Below are 23,035 nucleotides of genomic sequence, written 5' to 3'. Positions count from 1 at the left end.
TATAAAACTGAAATCTGACCCTGGCCCGACCCGACCCGACCACATCCAACCCGAGTCCTTTAATTTTTTTTTTTAAATGCCCGACCTGACCCGAACCCGACACATGTAGCAGACTTTACTGCAGAGTGCGGAGTCCGGACTGCACGTTTCCAGTTTTGACGTCCTGAATGTTCATTTGAAGATTACTTCCTGGAGCAAGGCAGCACTGTCCACGTCCAGCACGACCCGACCCGAGCCCGAATGCTGGACCCGGAAGAGAGACCCAACTCGAACCCGACCCATGTCGTCGACTCTGGTCGGGTACAGGTCGGGTAGCCACGCTTTAATTCACACACTCTGCCTTTCACCTTACTATTTTACCTTCAGATGCATAAAAAGGTTAAAGTTCACATGTGTATGTTGCGAGAATATGAGTATTAAAATCACATGCCCAACAACTGTGTCAATTACTCATTGTCCATTTACTGATCAAAAATACAATTAATCACAGCTGGATTCCCAATTAGCTAATGAACTGCTTTATACCTTATTCCAACCGAAGGAAACAATCTGTATATGAATCAATAATTGTGGAATAGGCACTAACCTTCAGTTACTTCTGTAACTTGTTTGTTTCTAATCAACATACTGGACTGCACACCTCCACCTACAGAGAGATAGGTGCTCTTCAGCGCTTTGACAGTCTGCTCAGCCTGTTTGAAGCAAGAAACATGGGTAATGAAAAAAGTCTTGTTGCAGACATTTTGCACACAAAAATATCTCACAGATAGCAATCAGTTAAATGACCAGATGATCTGGCTTTTTATTGGTGCTGATTGAAGGATAAATATTGGTCAAGACAGTGAGAAGAACTTCCCAGCTGAAAACAGTGCCATGGGATCTTTTACAATCACCTGAGGTGGCAGACAGGGCCTCAGTTGAACACCTCATCTGAAAGAGGATGCTGCCTACAGCACAGCACCCCCTCAGTATTGCACTGGAGTGCCAGCCTAGATTATGTGCTCAAGTCCCTGGAGTGAGTCTTAAAGACATAACGTTCTGACTCAGAGGCAAGAGTGCTACCACAGAGTCACGGCTGACACCTGATTAAGATTCAGTAGTATAGTGAAGGGTTACCATTGTTTAATACTCTTCCAATTTACCATGAATAGTGAAATATATACTTGACCAACATGATTCAAAGCACGTGTTACATACTGAAAACAATGACTCATATCAGCAAACATGATAATTAAAACCAATCTCGGCAGACTCAGTCCAATACCTCGTAGGAATATATCAAAATCATTCCTCCATTTCATTCAATCAGGTTGCTATCCTGGAGGATAATGTCAAAGCACTTCAAGTTACAAACTCAATCAACTGGAACATGAACTTTAAGGAAATCACAAACCACATAGAATGCTAATATCAACACCATCAAACTCCTAAGGTTGTTGATTTTCAGAGTGCGCGATCCCAGCCATTTCCCAATATACAAGGAAGGAGGCGTTACTGGATCTGGTTCTGGGGAATGAGATGGGTCAAGTGGATAAAGTTCAGCAGAGGAATACTGAGGGAACAGTGGCCAGAGTATCATAAGATTTAGGTTAACTATGGAAAAGAACAAAGAGCAATCCAAAGTAAAAATACTTGGTTGGAGGAGGGCTAATTTCATTGGGGTGAGGACAGAGCTGGCCCAGCTGAACTGGAATCAAAGATTGGCCGGCAAAACTGTAATGGGACAATGAGCTGCCTCTAAAGAGGAGATGGCTCAGGTACAGTCGGGGTACATTCCCACAAGGGAGAAAGGTAGGACAACAAAAGCCCCAGCTCCCTGTTTGATGAAAAAGACAGAGATTGTCGTCAGAACTGATGAAAGGTCTCAGGCTAAAATGTGAACTTTGTTTCTCTTTCAACAGATGCTGCGAGACCCAAGTATTTCCAATATTTTCAGTTTTTATTTCAGATTTCTAGCATCTGCAATATTTTGCTTTTGTACTGAATGGATCTGTCTTTACCAAGGAAGAAGATGCTGCCAGAGTCCCAGTAAAAGAGAAGGCAGTTGAGACAAAGGATGGGCTAAAAACTGACATAAAGAGGAGCTTTTTCAAAGGCTGGCTGTACTTAAAGTTAATATGCCACCAGGCACCAGGACCGGATGAGATGCATCTGAGGATACTGAGGAAAGTAAGGGTGGTAATTCCAGAGGCACTGGCCATAATCATCCAATCCTCCTTAGATACAGAGTTGGTGCCAGAGGACTGGAGAATTACAGATGTTTTCTTTGTTCAAAAAAAAAGTGCAAGAATAAACCCAGCAACCACAGGCAGTCAGTTTAACCTTGGTGGCAGGCAAGGTTTTAAAAATGATAATCCGGGACAAAATTAACAGTCACTTGAACAAGTGTGGACTAATTCAGGAAAGTCAGCACAGATTTGTTAACTAATTTGTTAACTAGTGCTTAACTAACTTGCTTAAATTTTTTGATGAGGTAACAGGTTGATGAGGGTAATGCTGTTGGTGTGGTGTACATGGACTTCCAAAAGGCATTTGATAAAGTGTCACATAATAGGCAAAAGCTGAAGCCCGTGGAATAAAAAGGGTCAGTTGCAGCATGGATACGAAATTGGCTGAGTGACAGGAAAGAGAGTAGTGGTGAACGGTTGATTTTTGGACTGAAGGAAGGGAGACAGTGAGGTTTCGCAGGGGTCAGTACGAGTACTAAAATAAAAGCAAAATACTGCGGATGCTGGAAATCTGAAATAAAAACAAGAAATGCTGGAGCCACTGAGCAGGTCTGGCAGCATCTGTGAAAAGAGAAGCAGAGTTAACGTTTCGGGTCAGTGACCCTTCTTCGGAACCGACAAATATTAGAAAAGTCACAGGTTATAAGCAAGTGAGGTGGGGGTGGGGCAAGAGATAACAAAGGAGGTGTAGATTGAACCAGGCCACATAGCTGACCAAAAGGTCACGGAGCAAAGGCAAACATGTGTTGAAAGACAAAGACAGTGTATTAACACCTAATCTGTACTAATGCTTTGTCTTTCAACACACCATTAACATATTGTTTGCCTTTGCTCCGTGACCTTTTGGTCAGCTATGTGGCCTTGTCCAATCTAGACCTCATTTGTTATCTCTTACCCCAACCCCATCTCACTTGCTTACAACCTGTGACTTTTCTAATATTTGTCAGTTCCGAAGAAGGGTCACTGACCCGAAACTTTAACTCTGCTTCTCTTTTCACAGATGCTGCCAGACCTGCTGAGTGGTTCCAGCATTTCTTGTTTTTATTTCAGTACGAGTACTACTGCTTTTCTTGACCTATATTAATGACCTAAACTTGGATGTGCAGGCCGCAATTTCAAAATCTGCAGATGACACAGAACTGTGAGGAGAAGTGATGGACATCAAAAGGATATAGGCTGGTGGAATGGACAGACACAAGGCAGATGAAATTTAAGGCAGAACAGTGTGAGGTGATACATTTTGATAGGAAGAACTAGGAGAGGCAATACAAACTGAAGAGTACAATTCTAAAGAGCGTGCAGAAACAGTGAGACCTGGGGGTATATGTGCACAGATCGTTGAAGGTGGCAAGGCTGGTTGAGAAAGTGGTTAAAAAGACATATAGGATCCTGGGTATGGAGTACAAAGGTAAGAAAGTTAAGATGCACAGTGGCGCAGTGGTTAGCACCGCAGCCTCACAGCTCCAGCGACCCGGGTTCAATTCTGGGTACTGCCTGTGTGGAGTTTGCAAGTTCTCCCTGTGTCTGCGTAGGTTTCTTCCGGGTGCTCCGGTTTCCTCCCACATGCCAAAGACTTGCTGGTTGATAGGTTAATTGGTCATTATAAATTGCCCCTAGTATAGGTAGGTGGTAGGGAAATATAGGGACAGGTGGGGATGTGGTAGGAATATGGAATTAGTGTAGGATTAGTATAAATGGGTGACTGATGGTCGGCACAGACTCGGTGGGCCGAAGGGCCTGTTTCAGTGCTGTATCTCTAAAAAAAAACACTGGTTCAGCCTCACAAGAATTTTGTGTCAAATTTTGAGCTTTAGGGAACATGTAGAAAAGATTTACGAATGGTTCCAAGGATGAGGGACTTCAGTTATGCGCATAGATTGGAAAAGCTGGGGTTATTTTGCTTAGAGAAGGTGGAGAGGAGATTTGATAGCGGTGTTTAAATTATGAAAGGTCTAGACAGAGTAGACAGAGAGAAACTGTTCCCACTGGCGCAAGTGTCAAGAACCAGAGGACACCGATTTAAGGTGAATAGCAAAACAACTAACAGCGACATGAGGAAAAACTATTTTTGTTATGTAACTGGTGGTTAGACTTTGTAATGCACTGTCCAAGATTGTGGTGGAGGCAAATTCAATCGTGGCTTTAAAAAGGGAATTGGATAATTACCTGAAGAGAAGAAATTTGCAGGGCTATGGGGAAAGGGTGGGAAGTAGGATGAGGTGAGTTGCTCTTGCAGAGAGTTGCCACTGACACGACGGGCTGAATGCCCTCCTGCGCTGCAACTATTCTACGATTCTATGTGCTGTCAATCAACAAAATGCCCCACTCATGGCCATATCGTCAGAGAATCACCTCCAAAATACTTGCCACAAACTTTAACTTTGGCACTGTGGGTGGGGTGATATTGATTGTCCATTAGATACATCGCCCAATTCTTCCTTTTCATTGAAGTCAATGAAAAGTAAAATCAGCTACAGCACTAATGGGGCGGGGGGTTGATAGGTTTTCACCACCACCAAAAGTCAAAAGTTCGAGCCTCCGTTCTGTGAAAAGTGATGCATCTAACCATGTTTATAGAAAATAAACATTTAGAATTAAAAATGTTACCTTTTTCCGTAGCCACACGAGGGTTTTCTCTCTATTATATTTATAAAACTTCTGATTACCAATTTCTGGGGAGAATAAAAGAAAACAAGACCCTAAATGAAATGGTATCCAAATATCAGGACTGGTAGAAGACACTTAAAATTATGAAAGTGAGATCAATGCTGGAAATACAAAGCTGTCCTCACTGACTAAAACCAAACAGGTTCAGGGTAAAGCTTTCTCCATTCAGTCCAGGGTTCAACATTAGCATGCACCTACTTGTGTCCAGCATCTACAGAAAGCTTGTTGCTATGTGGAGCAACTGGCCAGTGACGGGTAATTCATGTGTCACTTGTCTCGGCCTTGCTGTTTGATGTCAGCATTCTGATTTTCCCTGCCTCTCAACTTACCAGAGACATTATCAGGAGGATGGGTAGTCCCAGTGTCCATAGTGAAAATGGAAGGGTTCCATAAGCTATAGTGAACAGTCAGGTAGGTGATGGCATAAGAAAATATTTCCAAATCATTGGCTACGTTTCCAACAGAAATAGAAAAACTTGCATTTCTATAGCACCTTTCATGACCTCAGGATGGCCCAAAGGGCTTTACAGCCAATGAAATACTTTTCACATATAGTTACTGTTGGAGAGTAGGAAACACTGTCGCTAATTTGCACACAGAAAAAAATCCCACGAGCAATATGATAATCACCAGACAATCTTTTTTAGTGATGTGGGTAGAGGGATTATGCATTGGCCAGGACACCAGGAAAAAAACCCCTGCTCTTCTTCGAAAGAGTGCCATGGGGTATTCGACATCAACCGGAGAGGGAGGACAGGGCCTCGGTTTAATATCTCATCTGAAAGACAGCACCTCCAACACTGCAGCACCCCCTCAGTACTGCACTGGAGTGTCAGTTTAGGTTACATGCTCAAATCTCTGGTGTGAGGTTTGAGCCCACAACCTTCTGCCTTAGAGGCGAGAGTGCTACCACTGAGCCACGACTGACACCTGAAACATGGCTGCCTGTTACGCTTTCACGTGGACACCACACCCCCCCTCAACTGCATGACCAGGTGAACTTGAATCACAAACTCTAGAGCTGAACCCAGTCATACTTAGAGGGGCCACAGCACTTGGATGGCACTAAACTGAAGGCTTCAGGAACATACAATCCTCACAACCAAGAGACTTTCAACCCTTCATCAAAGGGAACTGGAATCAAATCCAGGTCCCAGCAGTTCCGCCCCAGAGGTAAACCTTTCGCTGATCTTATAGCCAAGCTTAACGAGGGCAGCACTAGAACCAGGGGTGAGCTGACACCTCCCAATGCAAAATAACCTCTGACGCCGTGAGTCGACAAGGTGAGCAAGCACGGTTTAGGAATTCACAAGCAGTTGTTGGTTTACAACACTGTACCTTTTTTATCAGTGACATGATGGAGTGACTGCAAAGTCCTCGTACAATTCAGTATGTTGCTGCATCTGGGAAAATCTTCATCCTTTATTACCTGATCCACTGGTTGAAACTTTCCTTGCTGGGAAAAGGAAGTTTAAAAAAAAAACTATAGGTGTCAAAATTATTAAACAAACAATTTTGGCAACAGATCAATAGCTGCTGACTTTGAATTTCCAACAATTGTGAAATAGTATAAGCACTTGTCATGCTAAGCCCCCACCTGCCAAGAATGAGGCACATTAATTTTGTCAAGAACATTGATTTTAAACTGTTACTGGAGTGAAGAAAGGACTTGTTAAACAGATCAGCCGTGGCTGGAAAAGATATTTGCATATTAAGACAGTGTTTGGAAGGGCAAAGCAGCTATTCCCTGACATTCAAACTACCATGGACTTTTCATCACCAGACATTGAAGGTGGGGGAGCTCGCACTCCAGGTTGACTGCTAAGATGGCCGAATACACAAATGGACATGGTCAAACCAGCTAGTCACATGACTAACCTGCCGGGCAACACGAGTTTTTTGAATTTGTACAGTTTGGACAGAAAGCCTGTTTGCTCCTGGACTGAGAAGATCTCGCTCCTGTCTGCTCCCATCTCTTTCTCACAAGCCTCTGAAGACACATGAACTCCAAGACAGAAAAGTCTCCTACAGAAAACAAGGTTTAAGAATACTGCGCCCCAACGAAAAGCAAGATCTACCTATAATCAAGGACTCTACAGTGAGCTCGAAGAACCGTAACAACTCTTCAGATATTGCCTCAAACCTTTCCACTTTATTTTTCTTCTGTTCTTTCCTGTCTCCATTTGCATTTGTGCATCGCGTATGCATGCTAGCGTGGGCGTGTCGTGTATCCATAGGCGTTAACCGAATTTAGAGTTTAATAAATTTCAACTTTTCGCCTTTAAACCTAAGAAAACCTGTTTGTGCTGGTTTCTTTGCCTTATAATTGGAAAGCAGTGAACAAGGATTCACCAAGGGGGAGCTAAAAACACTGTTTAAAATTAAACCCTGTTACAATAAGACCAGGTGAAGGCTGAAAGGGAATCCCTAAACCTCTTTCTCACCTGTTCATAACACACTCTACAAATATTTTTTGGCACTGATTTCATTTGCAGCATTATTTTAGAACTGCGTAGTTTCTAGCATATGTCAGAATAACTTAGTGCAGGGGGTCTCCCAGTCTTCTCTCTTTCTGAACTGCACCGCTTCACACAATGGACCCTTGGGGGAAGACACACTTATTAATTATATATCCCCTTTCCCATTGATTTGTATGTATCTCAAGTCTTGCCGTTCTGATCTAGGTCTTATCCAACAATGAAGCATAGGAAGAGGAGTAGGCCGTTTAGCCCCTCAGGCCCTTAATACCTTTACCCTTGAGTACTCCCCTGAACATAGAAGATTAAGGGCTGACTTGATAAAGAGTTTAAGACGATTAAATGAGTCAATAGGGTAGATAGAGAGAAACTATTTCCTCTGGTGGGCTAGTCCAGAACAAGGAGGCATAACTTAAAATAAAAGAGCGACGCCATCCCCCATTCAGGGGTGATGTCAAGAAGCACTTCTTCACACAAAGTGCAGTGGAAAACACTCACCCCCAAAAAAGCTGTTGAGGCTGGATCAATAAAAAAATTTCAAAACTGAGATTGATAGATTTTTGCTATGCAAGGGTATTAAAGAATATAGAACAGAGTTGGGCAAATGGAATTGAGGTACTGATCAACTATAATCCAACCGAATAGCAGAACAGGTATGAGGGGCTGAATGGCCAACTCCTTTTCCTAAGTTCTTCCTGGTGTTTGAATCTCTTAATGGCCTTACCCATTACTATCTCAGTAATCCTGGCAGCTCACCACCACCTTCTCAAGGGCAATTAGGGTTGGGCAATAAATGCTGGCCTAGCCAGCGACCCCCACATTCCCCGAATGAATAAAAAGGAACCCTCCAAGGACTCTGTGTTCCTCCAATTATGGCCTCTTATGCATTCCCCAATTTCTTCGCCCTATCATCGGTGGCCATGCCTTCAGCTGTCTAGACCTGGAACTTTGCAATTCTCTTCCTAACCTCTCTCTCTTCAAGACGCTCCTTAAAACCTACCTCTTTGACCAAGCCTTTGGTTACCTATCGTAATGTCCGCTTCTTTGGCCCAGTGTCAATATTTGTCTGATTACGCTCCTATGACGTGTTCTGGAACATGTTACTATGTCAAAGATGCTATATAAATTGCAAGTTGTGCTGTTTTTGGTTCATCCTGAAAACGGAGACCTCAAGATCACTTAGCATGCTTTACTGGAAATACATTATGAGTCAGACAAGATCAAAGCTGGCTGCCATCATCTTGCCGATTCTAACACCATTTGTTCTGTGATTGGCTATAATGGGCACACTGGAACATTGAGTTGACCAACACCACTAATCTTAGGGTGCATTCCTGAACTCAGAGAACCCGTCCCTGACAGTTTACCAAAGTCTCTCCCTCAGATCTGCCAAAGCTTCCATTAGAATTGCTAACTTGTCACTCCCTGGGTCTGAGCTGTTGTTGCTGCAGCAGGTTTTTTGCCACCCATGTTTTCAGTCAGAGGCACCTGGGGAAAACCCTGACAAGAGGGGTGAGAATTGGTGCCCCCAGTGAGGCCTTTACATGGCAGGGATGCCTTTTTACAGTAGTCTTGCTGTCGGTGACAAACCTTTCGTAATAAAAGAGCACCAGCAATGCTTACAGTAAGCTGGACTGGAGTCAGCCAAGTCTAAGAAATGAATGTCATACTAGGCTTAAGTTAATTCAGCATTTCAAGTCCAATCGTGTGCAAAGTAAGCATCTACTACAGAAAAACATACAACTCACCTTTTCACTGGCCTGTATAAGATATGGCAGTATCAGAAAGAGTGGGTCCAAGGGAGTAACAAACAGAAGCCTTCCATCTTAAAAAAAGGGAGAACATTTTCTCACAATTACTTGTCATTCAAATACTCCTATCAATAGCTAGTTACATCTTTAACAAAAAAAAATGCCAGCCTTGTTGAAAAATACAACACCCGAGGTTATGCTGCACTGAACAGTTCAAAACACCTTTGCACCAGGCTGGAAACCTCACTCTGTCGGCAAGAAATGGCAAAGCACTCCACTGCCCCATGATGCCTTATAAAACCAACAAAGGTCATGAATTCAAGCTCCCACTCCAGAGACCTCAGCACATAATGCCAGCTGACACTCCAGTGCAGTATTGAGGGAGTGCAGTGAGAAGTGACGTGCTTTGGACGAGATAAGGAGACGCTGTCTGCCCTCTTAGATGGTTGTAAGAGACCCAGGACAGGGGAGATCTCCCAGTATCACAGCCAACATTTATCCCTCAACTAATACCACCAGAAGCAGATTACCTAGTCGTTTAGCTGGTTGCCATTTATGGTGCTTTAAAAAAAAATCCATTCTTGGTATTTAGGCGTCGCTGGCAAAGTTCATGTTTATTGCCCATGCTTGAATAGCTTGCTAGGCCACTTCAGAGGGCAATGAAGAGTCAACCATGTTGGTGTGGCATTGGAGCCACATTTGGTCAGACTGGGTAAGGACAGCAAGCTTCCTTCCCAAAAGGACACTAGCAAACTAGTGGGTTTTTAACGACAATCTAGAACATTGGGGTGGGGGGGTTGGTGGGCACAGTCTTAAGATAAGCGGTCAATCATTTAGATTAGAGATACAGCACTGAAACAGGCCCTTCGGCCCACCGAGTCTGTGCCGACCATCAACCACCCATTTATACTAATCCTACACTAATCCCATATTCCTACCAAACATCCCCATCTGTCCCTATATTTCCCTACCACCTACCTATACTAGTGACAATTTATAATGGCCAATGTACCTACCAACCTGCAAGTCTTTTTTGGCTTGTGGGAGGAAACCGGAGCACCCGGAGAAAACCCACGCAGACACAGGGAGAACTTGCAAACTCCACACAGGCAGTGCCCAGAATCGAACCCGGGTCCCTGGAGCTGTGAGGCTGCAGTGCTAACCACTGCGCCACTGTGCCGCCCTTAGGACTGAGATGAGTAGAAATGTCTTCACTCAAAGGGTTATGAATCAGTCTTTTCAAGTTTAATTCAAGTAATCATGATCAATTGACACTAAACTGTTGTTGCATCTGAATATTTTCAAAAATGTTCGGTTTTCGGACAGTTCCGGTTTTCAGACAGCCACGCTTTGGATATTAGACCCATCCGAGGACATTTTTGCACAGCAAGGTGTGGAAATGAAAAGCTGGTACCAGCTGAAAAGCTGGCCAATGACCGCCTTCCCACCCAGAGGCCAATTGAGGTCCTTAAGTGGCCTATTAATGGCCAATTAAAGGCCTCTTCTCACTGCTGCTGGGATCTAACCAGCGGTGGGGGATGCCACCGCCATGCGGGGAGGACACCTTGTAACAAGAGGCGCACTCCCTGCAGCCTTGTGGAGGGGGATGGGGGAGCCCTCCTGTGTGGACATGGAGGACTCCCACCAGCAAAACCTCCCCCTCCATGGAACACTCTTCCCCCTGGACTTCACGTCCAGCCACCCACCCCAGGGCCTTCCAGACTGGTCCTGGCAACCCCGCCTCACTTACCTGACGTTTGGGGTTGCAGTGCTGAGCCTGCATCCAAGGCCTCTGAAGTACTGGTGGTGGCCACTGCTAGCAGTGGCACTGCTGATAATGCTGAGCTGCCAGTCCTCTGATTGGCCGGCAGCTCTTGGAGGCGGAAGCCCTATCTTTAAAGGGACGGGGCTCCCGGCGCGGGCACTTGGGCAGCAAAACAATCGAGGATCTCTCCGGGGGTGGGGATGGTGGGCACAAAAAGGCCGAGGCAGGGTCCCCCTCCACCTTTTCAGCCTGACGCTAGGAATACCCCTCCTCCACAAAATTCAGCTCATGGTTTGGCAGGACTTCTGTGCACCACAAAGATTTCAGTGTCAAGTTAGCTTTAATACCACATTGCAAGATGAAAATTTAGTCTGCGCAAATTAGTGCAATAATTCTTCTAACAAGTACCTCATGTCACTGTTTAACCAGTAACACAAAACAGTAAAAAGTGTTATCAAAAATACTTGCATTACCAGATAAGGGAAAGGAATACTCACCATGCTGAACAGACTGACCGATAAACCAAGAACGATACTCTTCATCAAAAGCCTTCACTTCATATACCTGACTGGCACCACTATTAAAAAAATACAAAGCAGCACTTCCTGAAAAAAAGAGGGAGATAAATTAATTTTATACAAGTCTATTTTACAATCTTACACAATGGCATGTGTGATTGGAAGCACCAATCAATTCAACCCACATACAGATTTAAGATAACTGGCAAAAGAACCAGGAGAGTTGAGAAGAATTTTTTTCCCCACACAGAATTATTGTAGTCTAAATGCACTGCCTGAAAGGGTGATGGAAGTAGATTCAATAGTAACTTTCAAAAGTGAATTGGATATATACCAGCAAAGGAAACGTTTGCAGGGTTATGGGAAAGATTACGGGGCGTGGAGTTGTAATAACCTTAAAATCAGAGCCAGGCCATTCAGGAGAGAAGTTAGAAAGTGCTTCTTCACACAAAGGTTGGTAGAAGTGTGGAACTCTCTCCCACAATAAGCAGTAGATACTAAGTTCAATTAATAATTTTAAATCAGAGATCAATAGAATTTTGCTAGCCTAGGGTATTAAGCTAAGGTGGGTGGACAGAGTTTGGAATAAAAGCAAAAAAAATGGTGGAAATACTCAGCAGGTCAGGCAGCATCTGCAGAGAGAGAAATAGAGTTAACATTTCAAGTTGATGACCTTTCATCAGATTTCCAGCATCGAGTTTTCTACTTTTATATTGGATAGAGTTAGGACACAGATCAGCCATAATCTAACTGAATGGCCTATGCCTTTTCCTGTAGAGATACTGTGTCAGCCGAAGAATTCCTTTCCTCTTTTGTGCAACTTGTTCATTCCCAGACAGTTGACTGCCATGGATCTCCACCTGTCTGTCCTGTGCTGCCCTTACACATTCTGCATAGGACTGCATCCAGTCCATCTTCCCCCTATGTTTTCCATCAATCTTTCCTTCCAATAACTGTCTCTGTCTACCTTCTGCTCTAGTGATGTGACCGAAATACTGTATCTTTCTCTCTTTGATGTTATGTACGAATTTCCTCTTTTCTCCAGCCATTTCCAGCACTTCCTCAACTACCTTTCTGTCTGTGTAGGATATGCAGAAGATCCTCCTATACGTCCACATCTGTGCAACTTTCTGTGTTCAATTCACAATCCAAATCACCAAGATGTACCTGTAAGTGCAGCAGATTGCAGCCTATTGTGTTTTTAAACATTCAACTTTTATTGCTTAAATGGATTAGTTTAACACCTCATTAGATGATTATCACAAACTTAGCCAGTGTTAAGGCCACACCTAAATTCTTCCAACTGTCGTACATTAACATGAGTAGGGAACAGGTTTGCTTTTAACATTTATTTTTATACTTCATCCAATTGTAAACCTAGTCTTATGTCTGTTTACAGTCCCTGACAGTAAGAGTAGATAATAGATCTGATGCTCTTGCCATTGACATCAGTGAAATCGCCTGGCATGGGAATATGGCTCCCTGCCTCAGATGCCAAATATAACCGGCTCGTTTCAGCAGGAATTTGCATCGAGTCCCCATTTTTGGTCTGATCCCTCAGGCTGCTTGCAGAGGCCAGCTATGTGATTGTGCTATTACTGGTCTGAATAAACCATCCCCTCCTCCCCCTCTCTCAGACCAGCAATACCTCCACAAACTGAACATGTGCATATGAGAGAAGTAGGAGCACAGAGAATTTGCTTGACAGCCTGGACAAAATGGGCAAATTTAATAGAACAGAAATGGGGTCAATGACAATGGAAGAGATTTAATTGTGTAAGAGAGACAGGAGATAATCATGAAGCACAGATGAAACATTGTGGAGGATCTAGTCCAAGTAGAAAAAGTTGAATCACTCTCCCCTCCCATCCCAGCACTTCCAAATATCATACAAACAGTCAAGCTGTATGTTCATGGGACCAAATAAACATCCAGCTTTCAGTGAAGTCTGCAAACATTCTTGTTGCACTTGAATTTCAGTTTGAAAGTTTTACCTACAAAATTTCAGTTCCCTTGGCAATGCCAGCATAACTATTTTGTTGATAAATGCATTTAAGGGGAAGTGAGATAAACATGAGGGAGAAACCTGTTGGGCTGAATGGCCTGTTTTTCTGCTGTACTATCTGAAATAGAAGGATGTGCTGATAGGATTAGATGAAGAGGAATGGCTGGAATGGCCCGTGTCTGTACTGTAAATTCTATGTAATAAACAATGGTCTAATTGGAACAAGAGTCGGCCATTCAGATCCTTGTGCCTGCTCCACCAATCACTTAGATCATCGCTAATCAGCAACTCAACTCCATTTACCCACCTTTTCCCTCAATACCCTTACCTAACAAATATCTATTCTTATGACTTCAGTCGAGACCATTAACTTTTAAGAGATATGAACTCCGAGGCCAATTAAAAAGTTGCACAAGATTTCACATTTTAAGACTTTTACTATAACAACTAAACTAAAAATAAACATTAACTGAACAGTACTGAGTAGGTAGTTAATGCACTAAATTACAGAAAAAGGCATTTCCCATTAACTTATTAACACACTCAAAAACCCCACACCACATTTATACATTATAGTGTTCTCATTGAAAAGGTATCTTTGCAATTAAAAGTCCCAAACTCCTCCCAGTTGCAATGAGTCGGAAATCTCAAAGCCAATGTCCTCTTTGCTCATTTCCTCCAAACAGATTCGATTAGTCTTCCGTCAATAAAACAATCTTTGGTGACCCTGTTGGTCTTTTTGCCTCTGCGAACCTCAACTTTTGAATCGGGTTCAAGCCTGAGTAGACTTTTGCTGTGTCAGTGATCTGAGAGCAGCTGTTTCTCTCTCTCACTCTTTTGACTGCCCAGCCCTGCTTACTGGTCTGCCTTTCAGCCTCAAGACCTAGGAAAGCCTCTCAAATTTACACAGCTCAGAAGCCAACAGTTGTTTGCCTTTTACAATTCTCAGAGACCATTCTCTGGGCCTTTCTTTGTTTCCAGGTGTTAAAAAATTGCAACTCGAATTTGCATTTTTAGAGCCCCTGGCTCCCTGTTTACAATCTGGGAGTCTGGGGGAGCGAAACCCATTGTCTTTTAAGTGTTACAACCTTGCACCCTGCTTTCAAAAGGGTTTTTGATCTGGGTTCCTTGTTCTCATGGTAACCCAGTCCCCTGGCTTGTCTCCAGGCAGAATTGGTGTGAAGTCACATGTCTCCTCCGAATATCCATTTTACACTGCATTAAAGATTACAGTTTTTAAAACATAACCATACTACAAAGTTTAGCGTTTGGGAAGACTATCAATCTCAATTTCGAAAGCTACAATTGTCCCCCAGCATCCACAGCCTTTTGAAGGAACGGAGTTCTTTCCAAGTGTAGTCACTGTTAAAATGTAGGTCACTGACAGTACTGTAGTACACTAGTTACTGCATTATGCCACAAGCCCAGCACTGCACTACACTGTAAGCACTGTATGGCTAGGTCTCTTTATTCACAGGAAATAACTTACCATTCATCTGCATCTGCCTCAATCATGAACTCGGTGTCTTTCATACTAATAAACTATTACCAGTTATCGTATGTAAGGCTTGTATGTGAAGCCTTATTACACTCTGATTATCTACTTGCCTGTTTTGGGATTACGTAGTTTGGTAAAAACAGGTCCACAGTCAGCCTTCTCTGGTGCTTCAACGGCAGACTCTGAAACAGGAAAGATGGAGTAGATAAAGCAAACATAAATTGATCAGTTGTAACAGAATAAGTGTCAAAAGCTTTTTATACACACCTTCTTCACACCTGAGAAAAAAAAAGTGACCAGCCTGCTGATGGCGAAACTTACCATGCTCAAAATGTCTTTTCTGCACATGTCAAACTGCGACATGGCCTTGTCTGAGGCTGGATTTCTATTGCTGCAAGGCAGTTTGGAGCGTACTTCGATAGAAGACAATGCTGTAACTCAGGAAACTACCTAGCGCACTGAAGTTCCCCTGAGGTGTGGGACCCCTCCTGTGGGGCGCCTAGTGAGGATTTCAGTTCCTGAAATTACAGTATAAATCCACCACAATAACAACTTGCACCTTCTAACGCAGTAAAATGTTCAAAGGTGCATCACAGAAGCACAAACAGGCAAAATTTGAGACCGAACCACATTAAAGAAATATTAGGACAAGTGACCAAAAGCTTAGTCAAAGAGATAGGTTTTAAGAAGCGACTTAAAGATGCAGAGAGAGGAAGAAAGGTGAAGAGGTTGAAGGAGGGAATTCCAGAACTTAGGGCCTCAGCAGCTGAAGGCACAGCTGCCACTGGTGCAGCATGAAAGATCTAAAAACTAAAATTATCAAGAGAATGTCATAGAAACCTCTGGACAGTGAAGACCACCTTTAGAAGAAAGCAATGTTATTAGCCTTACGAGTTCTAATCCCAAGTCCTGTACAGCATGGAAAAGGAGAGTGCAGAGCAGATTTCTCAGAATGGTACCAGGGATGAAAGACCAGTCATGTGGAAAAAGTGGAGAAGCTGCAATTGTTCTCCTTTGAGCAGAGAAGGTTAAGGGGAGATCTAATAGAGGTGCTCAAAATTATGAATGGTTTTGCTAGAATAAAATATGGAAGATAAGTAACCAGAGAACACAGATATAAGGTAACAGGCAAAAGAACCAGAGGAGAGATGAGGGCCAATTGTTTTTACACAGCAACATGTTAAGGTCTGGAATGCATTGCCTGAAAGGGTGGTGGGAGCCGATACAACAGGAAGTTCCAAAAGGGAATTAGAAATATACAGGAAAAAGAAAGCTTCATGTCTATGGGTAAACAGCAGGGGAGTGGAACTAACTGGATAGCTCTTTAGAAAAGCTGGCACAGGCATGATGGAGCAAATGATCTTCTTCTGTGCTGTATGGGTCTATGGATGTCTGACAATAGGAAGCTATGACTTAAGTGTATCGGTACTAGACAGGAGTTTTAACAATCAGACTGCTCACGTTTTTTCCCTGGGTTTAGTACTTGCATCAACAGGGCAAAAAGCCAGTAAACTGCTGGTTTTACATCCACATTTCTATTTGAAATAATATACATGTGCTAGCCATTCGGCCCATCGAGTCCATGCCAGTAAGTTTCATTCCCTGACTGGGAAATATGGAGGCTGACCACCAGAGTCTGCAAACAAATGAAGAATCAAAAGGAGGAAACTATAAGGGAAGGGTACTGCAAGGAATCGATTCCTCTGTCTCCTGTAGTCAGAAGGTAATTTAAAATTTTAAATTGTACAGAGTTGTCCTCATCCAGACTAAATAACAGAAGTGAGATTTATGATCAGCAACAGCAACACAGATCACATGGCCATGTGGTGATATAGAGAGACCCAGTTCCCCAGGCTCCATCTGCTACCAGACCCAGTGGTCATTATTCACGTGAGAGTTTTAATGATGAGTGTTGACAGACAATCTGCCCACAAAGGTCATGGCAGTGAAGGCCAATCCCATCTTCACTGGATACCCACACCACAATTCAAAGCAGAAAATCCTGGCCAAGGATCTAGCGACAAAGTGTGGCCAAACACATCACCTCAAATCGGCACCCAAACCAAGACTGGCTAATCAAACAGAGATGAGGGATTAAACCTGGGACCTTTTTTTTTATTCTTTCATGGTCATCGATTTGTTGCCCATTCCTAACTGCCCTTGAATTGAGTGGATTAGTCCATTTCAGACGGCAGTTAAGAATCAACCAAATTGTTGTGGGTCTGGAGTCACATGTAGGTCAGACCAGCAGATTTTCTTCCCTAAAAGGACATTAGTGAACCACATGGGTTTTTATGAAAACTGATGATAGTTTTATGGTACCATTACAGAGACTAGCTTTCAATTCCAGATCTTTAATTAATTGAATTTCAATTCCACCAGCTGCCGTGGTGGGATTTGAACCTGTACAGCTCAACTATGCTCTGGACAAACTGAATAAGCCATTAGGGGATCTCCTAAAGAGTGGCACATCGCAGGTCTCTTTACAGGAGATAGTGCCAATTTTAGTGTATTCTTATAGCCTGTGGAGAGCCATTATTTTGGATTCTCACCAGGAATTGCTCCAACTGACATCATGCAGGAGCAAGCTGTTGTTAACAGAATCCCATGGATCAGTTCGAGGGTTAATCCACGACAAAGAGACGTCCAAACTGGAAAAACGTTAGCACCAGCTTTTCGCCAGTTGTATTCCCCACTTTCTTTTGTATGGATAGCCAGTTTTGAAATTGAAACGACGTCAGTTGTCTCCTCTAGAGCAAGACATGGGCGACCAATTCAAAGTACAATTTACAGCATTACCAGAGAACAGTGAATCATCACAGCTTGACAACATATTGATGGGTCAGACTTACAGGGTGATTTGAACTTGTGAAAGGATGAGAAAGAGGAGGTAGAAACAAACTTTTTCCAGTGGTTGAGCTGTCTTGAACAAGAGGATACAGTTATAAGATTAAATTAAGAGATTAGTGATGGAGAACAGGAGAAACATTTTTTGTACAGAAGGTTGAGGCTGTGGAATGCACTACCAAGGTTATTAATTGAAACAGAGGCCATGGCAACATTTAAGAACGGCTTAGATAGATAATTGAAGGAGAGGGAATAAAGGAATTTGGGAATAGGATGGGCACGTGGCATTGCACCACTGCTCAAGTAGAGGATAAATACCAAACTGACCAGGTGGGTTGAATTTGGATGTAATTTTCATTTTGTAAACAGCATGTAATGTAATATTTTCATTTAGCAAAAATGAGAATTCTCAAATTGGGGAGGGTCATCAATATTTGGAAAGTCTATGTCCTATTTAGTTAACTAGATCACCTTCAATAGCAAGAGTAAAGTAAACAGGGTGGATAGGGAGCAGCTGTTCCCTTTTGCTGAAGGGTCAGTTATGAGAAGACACAAGTTTAAGGTGAGGGGCGGGAGGTTTAAGGGGGATTTGAGGAAGAACTTTTTTACCCAGAGGGTGGTGATGGTCTGGAATGCAGTGCCTGGGAGGGTGGTAGAGGCGGGCTGCCTCACATCCTTTAAAAAGTACCTGGATGAGCACTTGGCACGTCATAACATTCAAGGCTATGGGCCAAGTGCTGGCAAATGGGATTAGGTAGACAGGTCAGGTGTCTTTAATGCATCGGTGCAGACTCGATGGGTCGAAGGGCCTCTTCTGCACTGTATTATTCTGTGATTCTGTAAACAAAGTGATCAAGTACTTTGGGAGGCACCAAGATTCTCTTTCAGAAGAGATTTCCTGAGTTACTCCACCTGCTGTACGCTACCAGTGGTAAAAATAAACAGCTGTCATACCTACCAGTAATGGACTTTTAACACTGGTAGTCTGTATGGAGCTTTTCCTTGCATTGGGTAAGGTCCTGGCCAGATTGACATACACTGATATGTGAAGTGTGAGTTTGTTTGTATGTATTAATATCAAATGCACAGCCACCTACTGTTGTTGAATCTCCCTCCCTTTGGGGAATGACTGTTCCGAGAGGTTTCTACTGCAGCAAAAGGATAATACATGCGTTTGCATTTATGAAGTAACCAAGAAAATCCTCTTAGTAGCCAAGTTAGCATCAAACATTTGAAATGATATTTATAAAATTCAATGACCACATTATAGGCTTTTAGTATGGTATATACAGTGGTTACCCATTGTATTTAGTGTGTCACATTTGGTGTTGTGGAAATTGTTACTTTGCTTTTTAATTGAGTTAGGGCAGCACAGTGGCGCGGTGGTTGGCGCTGCGACCTCGCACTCCAGCGACCCGGGTTCGGTTCTGGGTGCTGCCCGTGCGGATTCTCCCTGTGGCCGCGTGGGTTTCCGCCGGGTGCTCCGGTTTCCTCCCGCGGCCAGGGACTTGTGGGTTGATGGGTGGATTGGCCATTGTGGGTTGTCCCTTGTGTAGGTGGGTGGTAGGAAAATTGAGGGAAGGTGGGGATGTGGTAGGGAATATGGGATTAATGTAGGATTAGTATAAATGGGTGGTTGATGGTCAGCACAGACTCGGTGGGCTGAAGGGCCTGTTTCAGTGCTGTATCTCTCTATGACTTTTAACTTACAACTTGGGTGTTAAAATGATTTGGGAATGAGAATTGGGCAGATTTGACAACAGGAGGATATTCCTCAACACTGGTTTTACAACCGGGTGTAACATTTGTGTAAAAAAATACAACTGATGTAATGTATATGTTACTGCAGTCCCAAACCAATGTGGTTTACTCTTAACTTCCCTAGCAAGCTACTTGGTTGCATCAAACTGCTATAAAGTAGCAGTTGAAGGTGGCCCACCACCTTGTCATGGGCAACTAGGAATGGGCAATAAATGCCAGTAATGCCAAGTCCCAAGAACAAATGAAAAAATAACTAATTTCCTCTGAAAATCACACCCAAGATCCCTCCTAGTATAAATTCCATTATTTTGCTATCCTGGTCCAAGCCAGCTGTGTCTGCATGGGAACTGATGAGGCCCAATATGGTTTACCTCATTTTAGTCCTCATCAATGCTCACTACAAAACCTCTTAGTTTATACAATCCTTTGACATTATTGCTGGCAACTTAATTTTGCCTCCAGTTTCATGATTGCTTAAAAATTGCCTTTCTGCTGTACGTTAACCTTTTTTTATATTTTCCTTGTTGCAGCTATCATGTATTTCAAAATTACAGAAATAAAAGTACAAGTACACAAACAAATCTATATTTAGGAACTACTTATATATACTTAAATCTATATTTAAGGACTATATTATATATACATAAAAATCAATATTCAGGGTCCATAATATAAAAACATCTATATTTGGGGATCTGAAAAGAAAATATTTACAGGGCTACAGGGAAAAAGTGGGGGGAAGGGGACTAGGTGAGTTACTCTTGCAGAGTGCTGGCATGGACACAACAGGCCGAATGGCCTCCTCCTGTGCTATAACCTATGATTCTACATTTAGGGAATCTATTATATATTTAAAAATTGATATTTATGGATTATATATTTATTTAGATACATAGTGTATATATTTACCTCCAGGTTTTTTAATGTATACAAGGAGTTCATATGAAAAAGTAAATGCTTGTGAGTTTCCAGTTCACACCCACATACAGCCCGCTGATAGTTTAGAGGCTTTTCTGAAGACCTAGGTCTTTTTTACCAGAGGCACTGGCAGAGAACACAGGAATCAGAGTAGGCCATTTCAGCTCCTTGAGCTTACGCCACTAGCAAAAGGGACATTGTCTCCCTCCCATCTCCATGTACTATTCTGGACTCTGCGATTGTACACATTATGAAAACAATTCAGGATTAATGTTGTAACCAGCAGGGAACTGGCACAAGAGGCAATTTTACTGCACAAAGCAAAAAACAAGAGGAAAAAACTGACACACTTTTCCAAAAATCTCCCAATTGGAAATACAGTGAAAAGAGTTTGCATTGATACAGCGGCTTTCACTATCTCAGGACATCTCAAAGCACTTCACAGCTAATGAAGTACTTTTTGAAATGTGGTCACCATTCTAATAAGAGTCATTTATGGCACAGGAGGCCATTCAGTCCATTGTGTCCATGCCAGCTCTCCACAGAGCTATGCTATCAGTCCCACTCCCTGACTCGATCCCTATAGCCCTGCAGGTCTATTTCTCTCAGGTGGCCATCCAACTTCCTCTTGAAGTCACTGATCGTATCCACTTCCACCACCCTTGTGGGCAGTGTCATAGAGTGATACAGCACTGTAACAGGCCTTTCGGCCCACCGAGTCTGTGCCGACTAACAACCACCCACTTATACTAATCCTACATTAATCCCATATTCCTTACCACATCCCCACCAACCTCCTACCTACACCAGGGACAATCTACAACGGTCAATTTATCTATCAACCTGCAAGTCTTTGGCTGTGGGAGGAAACCGGAACACACAGCGGAAACCCACGCGGTCACAGGGAGAACTTGCAAACTTCACAGAACCGAGCCCGGGTCGCTGGCGCTGTGAGGCTGCGGTGCTAACCATTGTGCCACAGTGAGTTCCATCCAGGTCATTACCACCCACTGCGTAAAAAAAGTGCATCCTCATATTCCCTCAACATCTTTTCCTTGTCTACCTTACTGAAGCCTGTCATAATCTTGTACACTTCTATTAATGCAGGGAACACAGTGGCCAATTTCCACACAGCAAGATCCCATACAAAAGAAATGACACTGACCAGATAATCTATTTTTAGCCAGATTGGTTGAGGGATAAATATTGGACAGGACACAGGGGAGAACTCTCCTGCTCTTTTTTTGAATAGTGCCATGGAATCTTTTCCATCCACCTTTGAGGGCAGGCAGGGTTTAACTTCTCATCTGAAAAATGGAACCTCCGACAGTGCAGCACTCCCTCAGTACTGCACTGGACTATCAGGCTGGATTTTGTACAACAGTTTTTGAAGTGAGACTTGAACCCACAGCCTGACTCAGAGGAGAGAGTGCCTATAGCTGAACCATAACTGGCAGCAAAACCTTCCTGTTCAGCCAACGCCATTTTCTGATTACCTTGTGCCAACAGCACCCACTGGTCACAATGCGAATCCTCCCCTTTCTTCCTCCTGCTGATCATTTTCAACCTAATACCACGGTCTGAGCCAAACAGAGAGGGAAGGTTCTGTCTGTTCAGAAATACACTGTTGCAGCTCCAGATTGCTACAAGTCGCCCCGCTCAGAATGGCGCCAATCTGCCCCAGCTCATCACACGGCTGGGAGGGGGGGCACCTCAATACATTCATTTCAAACAACCAAAAATTCTTCCCGGCACAGGTGGGAGGAAGCCAACAAAAATATAACCCAAACCATTCTAGTCGCATCGGTTGAATTGAACCAGGGAAGAGCTTGCCCGCTCTGTTTATCCGTAATGATAAATGAATGAACACCCCCCTCTTCTTCGCGCGAGTTGGTACAGTCCTACTTAAAGGGATCCTGCACCAAAACACACATTGTGCAAAACTCAGTGTTAAAGCATGAATGGGATTGGGTCATTGAGGAACAGGGATAGCAGCCCAGGAAACTACCCAAAAGTTGACAAAAATGACAATTAAAAAGAATGATCTTGATTATCAATCTAAGTAATATGAAAATTAGTAGCAACATAATTTTTGTACTTTAAGCTGTAGAATTTACAAACAATTCTTCACTTGTACTGAAATTAAATGTTCATAAAGTACCCGCAAGTACAAAAGCTTAAAGAGTAAATTAAAGAACAAAAAATAACAAATAATGAAGGCACAAAATTGATGATACATTTCTGAAAATTCTGTGATGGGGGCAGGGCATACTCCTTCAGAAAGTTTTGAATTTTTATATTACACATGATGTATTCTGCATTATTTGAGGCAATTTTATACTTTCCAATTGATAGATTTTTAAAGGAAAATCAAAATGGGATATTTGGATTTTCTACAGACCATCATGTCCCCAGAATTTGCCTCAATGGTCACTCTTCTGCATCCAAACCTTCCCCCAGTTCACAAGGCACTAGGGTTGCCAACCCTGATTGGAAGTATTCCAGGAGGCTTGATCACATGACACTTGCTTACAGTTTGCAAATGTTATTGCATTTTCCTTATTTAGTCCCCTGTAGTTGAGTATTTTCGCTTGCGGTTT

General features: G+C 43.0%; 1 protein-coding gene across 5 annotated transcripts in view; it reads right to left on the bottom strand.

The window, feature by feature from the left end:
• The window catches only part of rnaseh2b (ribonuclease H2, subunit B), a 68,042-nt gene extending 45,923 nt beyond the window's left edge, over nucleotides 1–22,119 (bottom strand). For all 5 annotated transcript variants that reach the window (XM_068040329.1, XM_068040330.1, XM_068040333.1 and 2 more), the window contains exons 1-7: nucleotides 21,932–22,119; nucleotides 15,016–15,091; nucleotides 11,386–11,489; nucleotides 9,121–9,197; nucleotides 6,234–6,351; nucleotides 4,836–4,900; nucleotides 587–692 (exon numbers count right to left, since the gene is read on the bottom strand). In XM_068040329.1, the coding sequence (XP_067896430.1) occupies nucleotides 587–692; nucleotides 4,836–4,900; nucleotides 6,234–6,351; nucleotides 9,121–9,197; nucleotides 11,386–11,489; nucleotides 15,016–15,091; nucleotides 21,932–21,995 (610 nt within the window). In that variant the 5' untranslated portion in view covers nucleotides 21,996–22,119. The remainder of the gene's footprint in view (nucleotides 1–586; nucleotides 693–4,835; nucleotides 4,901–6,233; nucleotides 6,352–9,120; nucleotides 9,198–11,385; nucleotides 11,490–15,015; nucleotides 15,092–21,931) is intronic.
• Nucleotides 22,120–23,035: the final 916 nt, after the last annotated feature.

The sequence above is a fragment of the Heterodontus francisci genome, chromosome 10, assembly GCF_036365525.1.
Source record: "Heterodontus francisci isolate sHetFra1 chromosome 10, sHetFra1.hap1, whole genome shotgun sequence".
In the NCBI taxonomy this organism is placed as follows: domain Eukaryota; kingdom Metazoa; phylum Chordata; class Chondrichthyes; order Heterodontiformes; family Heterodontidae; genus Heterodontus; species Heterodontus francisci.
Note: the sequence above shows the minus strand (reverse complement) of the source record. Positions and strands in the feature narration are given on the sequence as shown.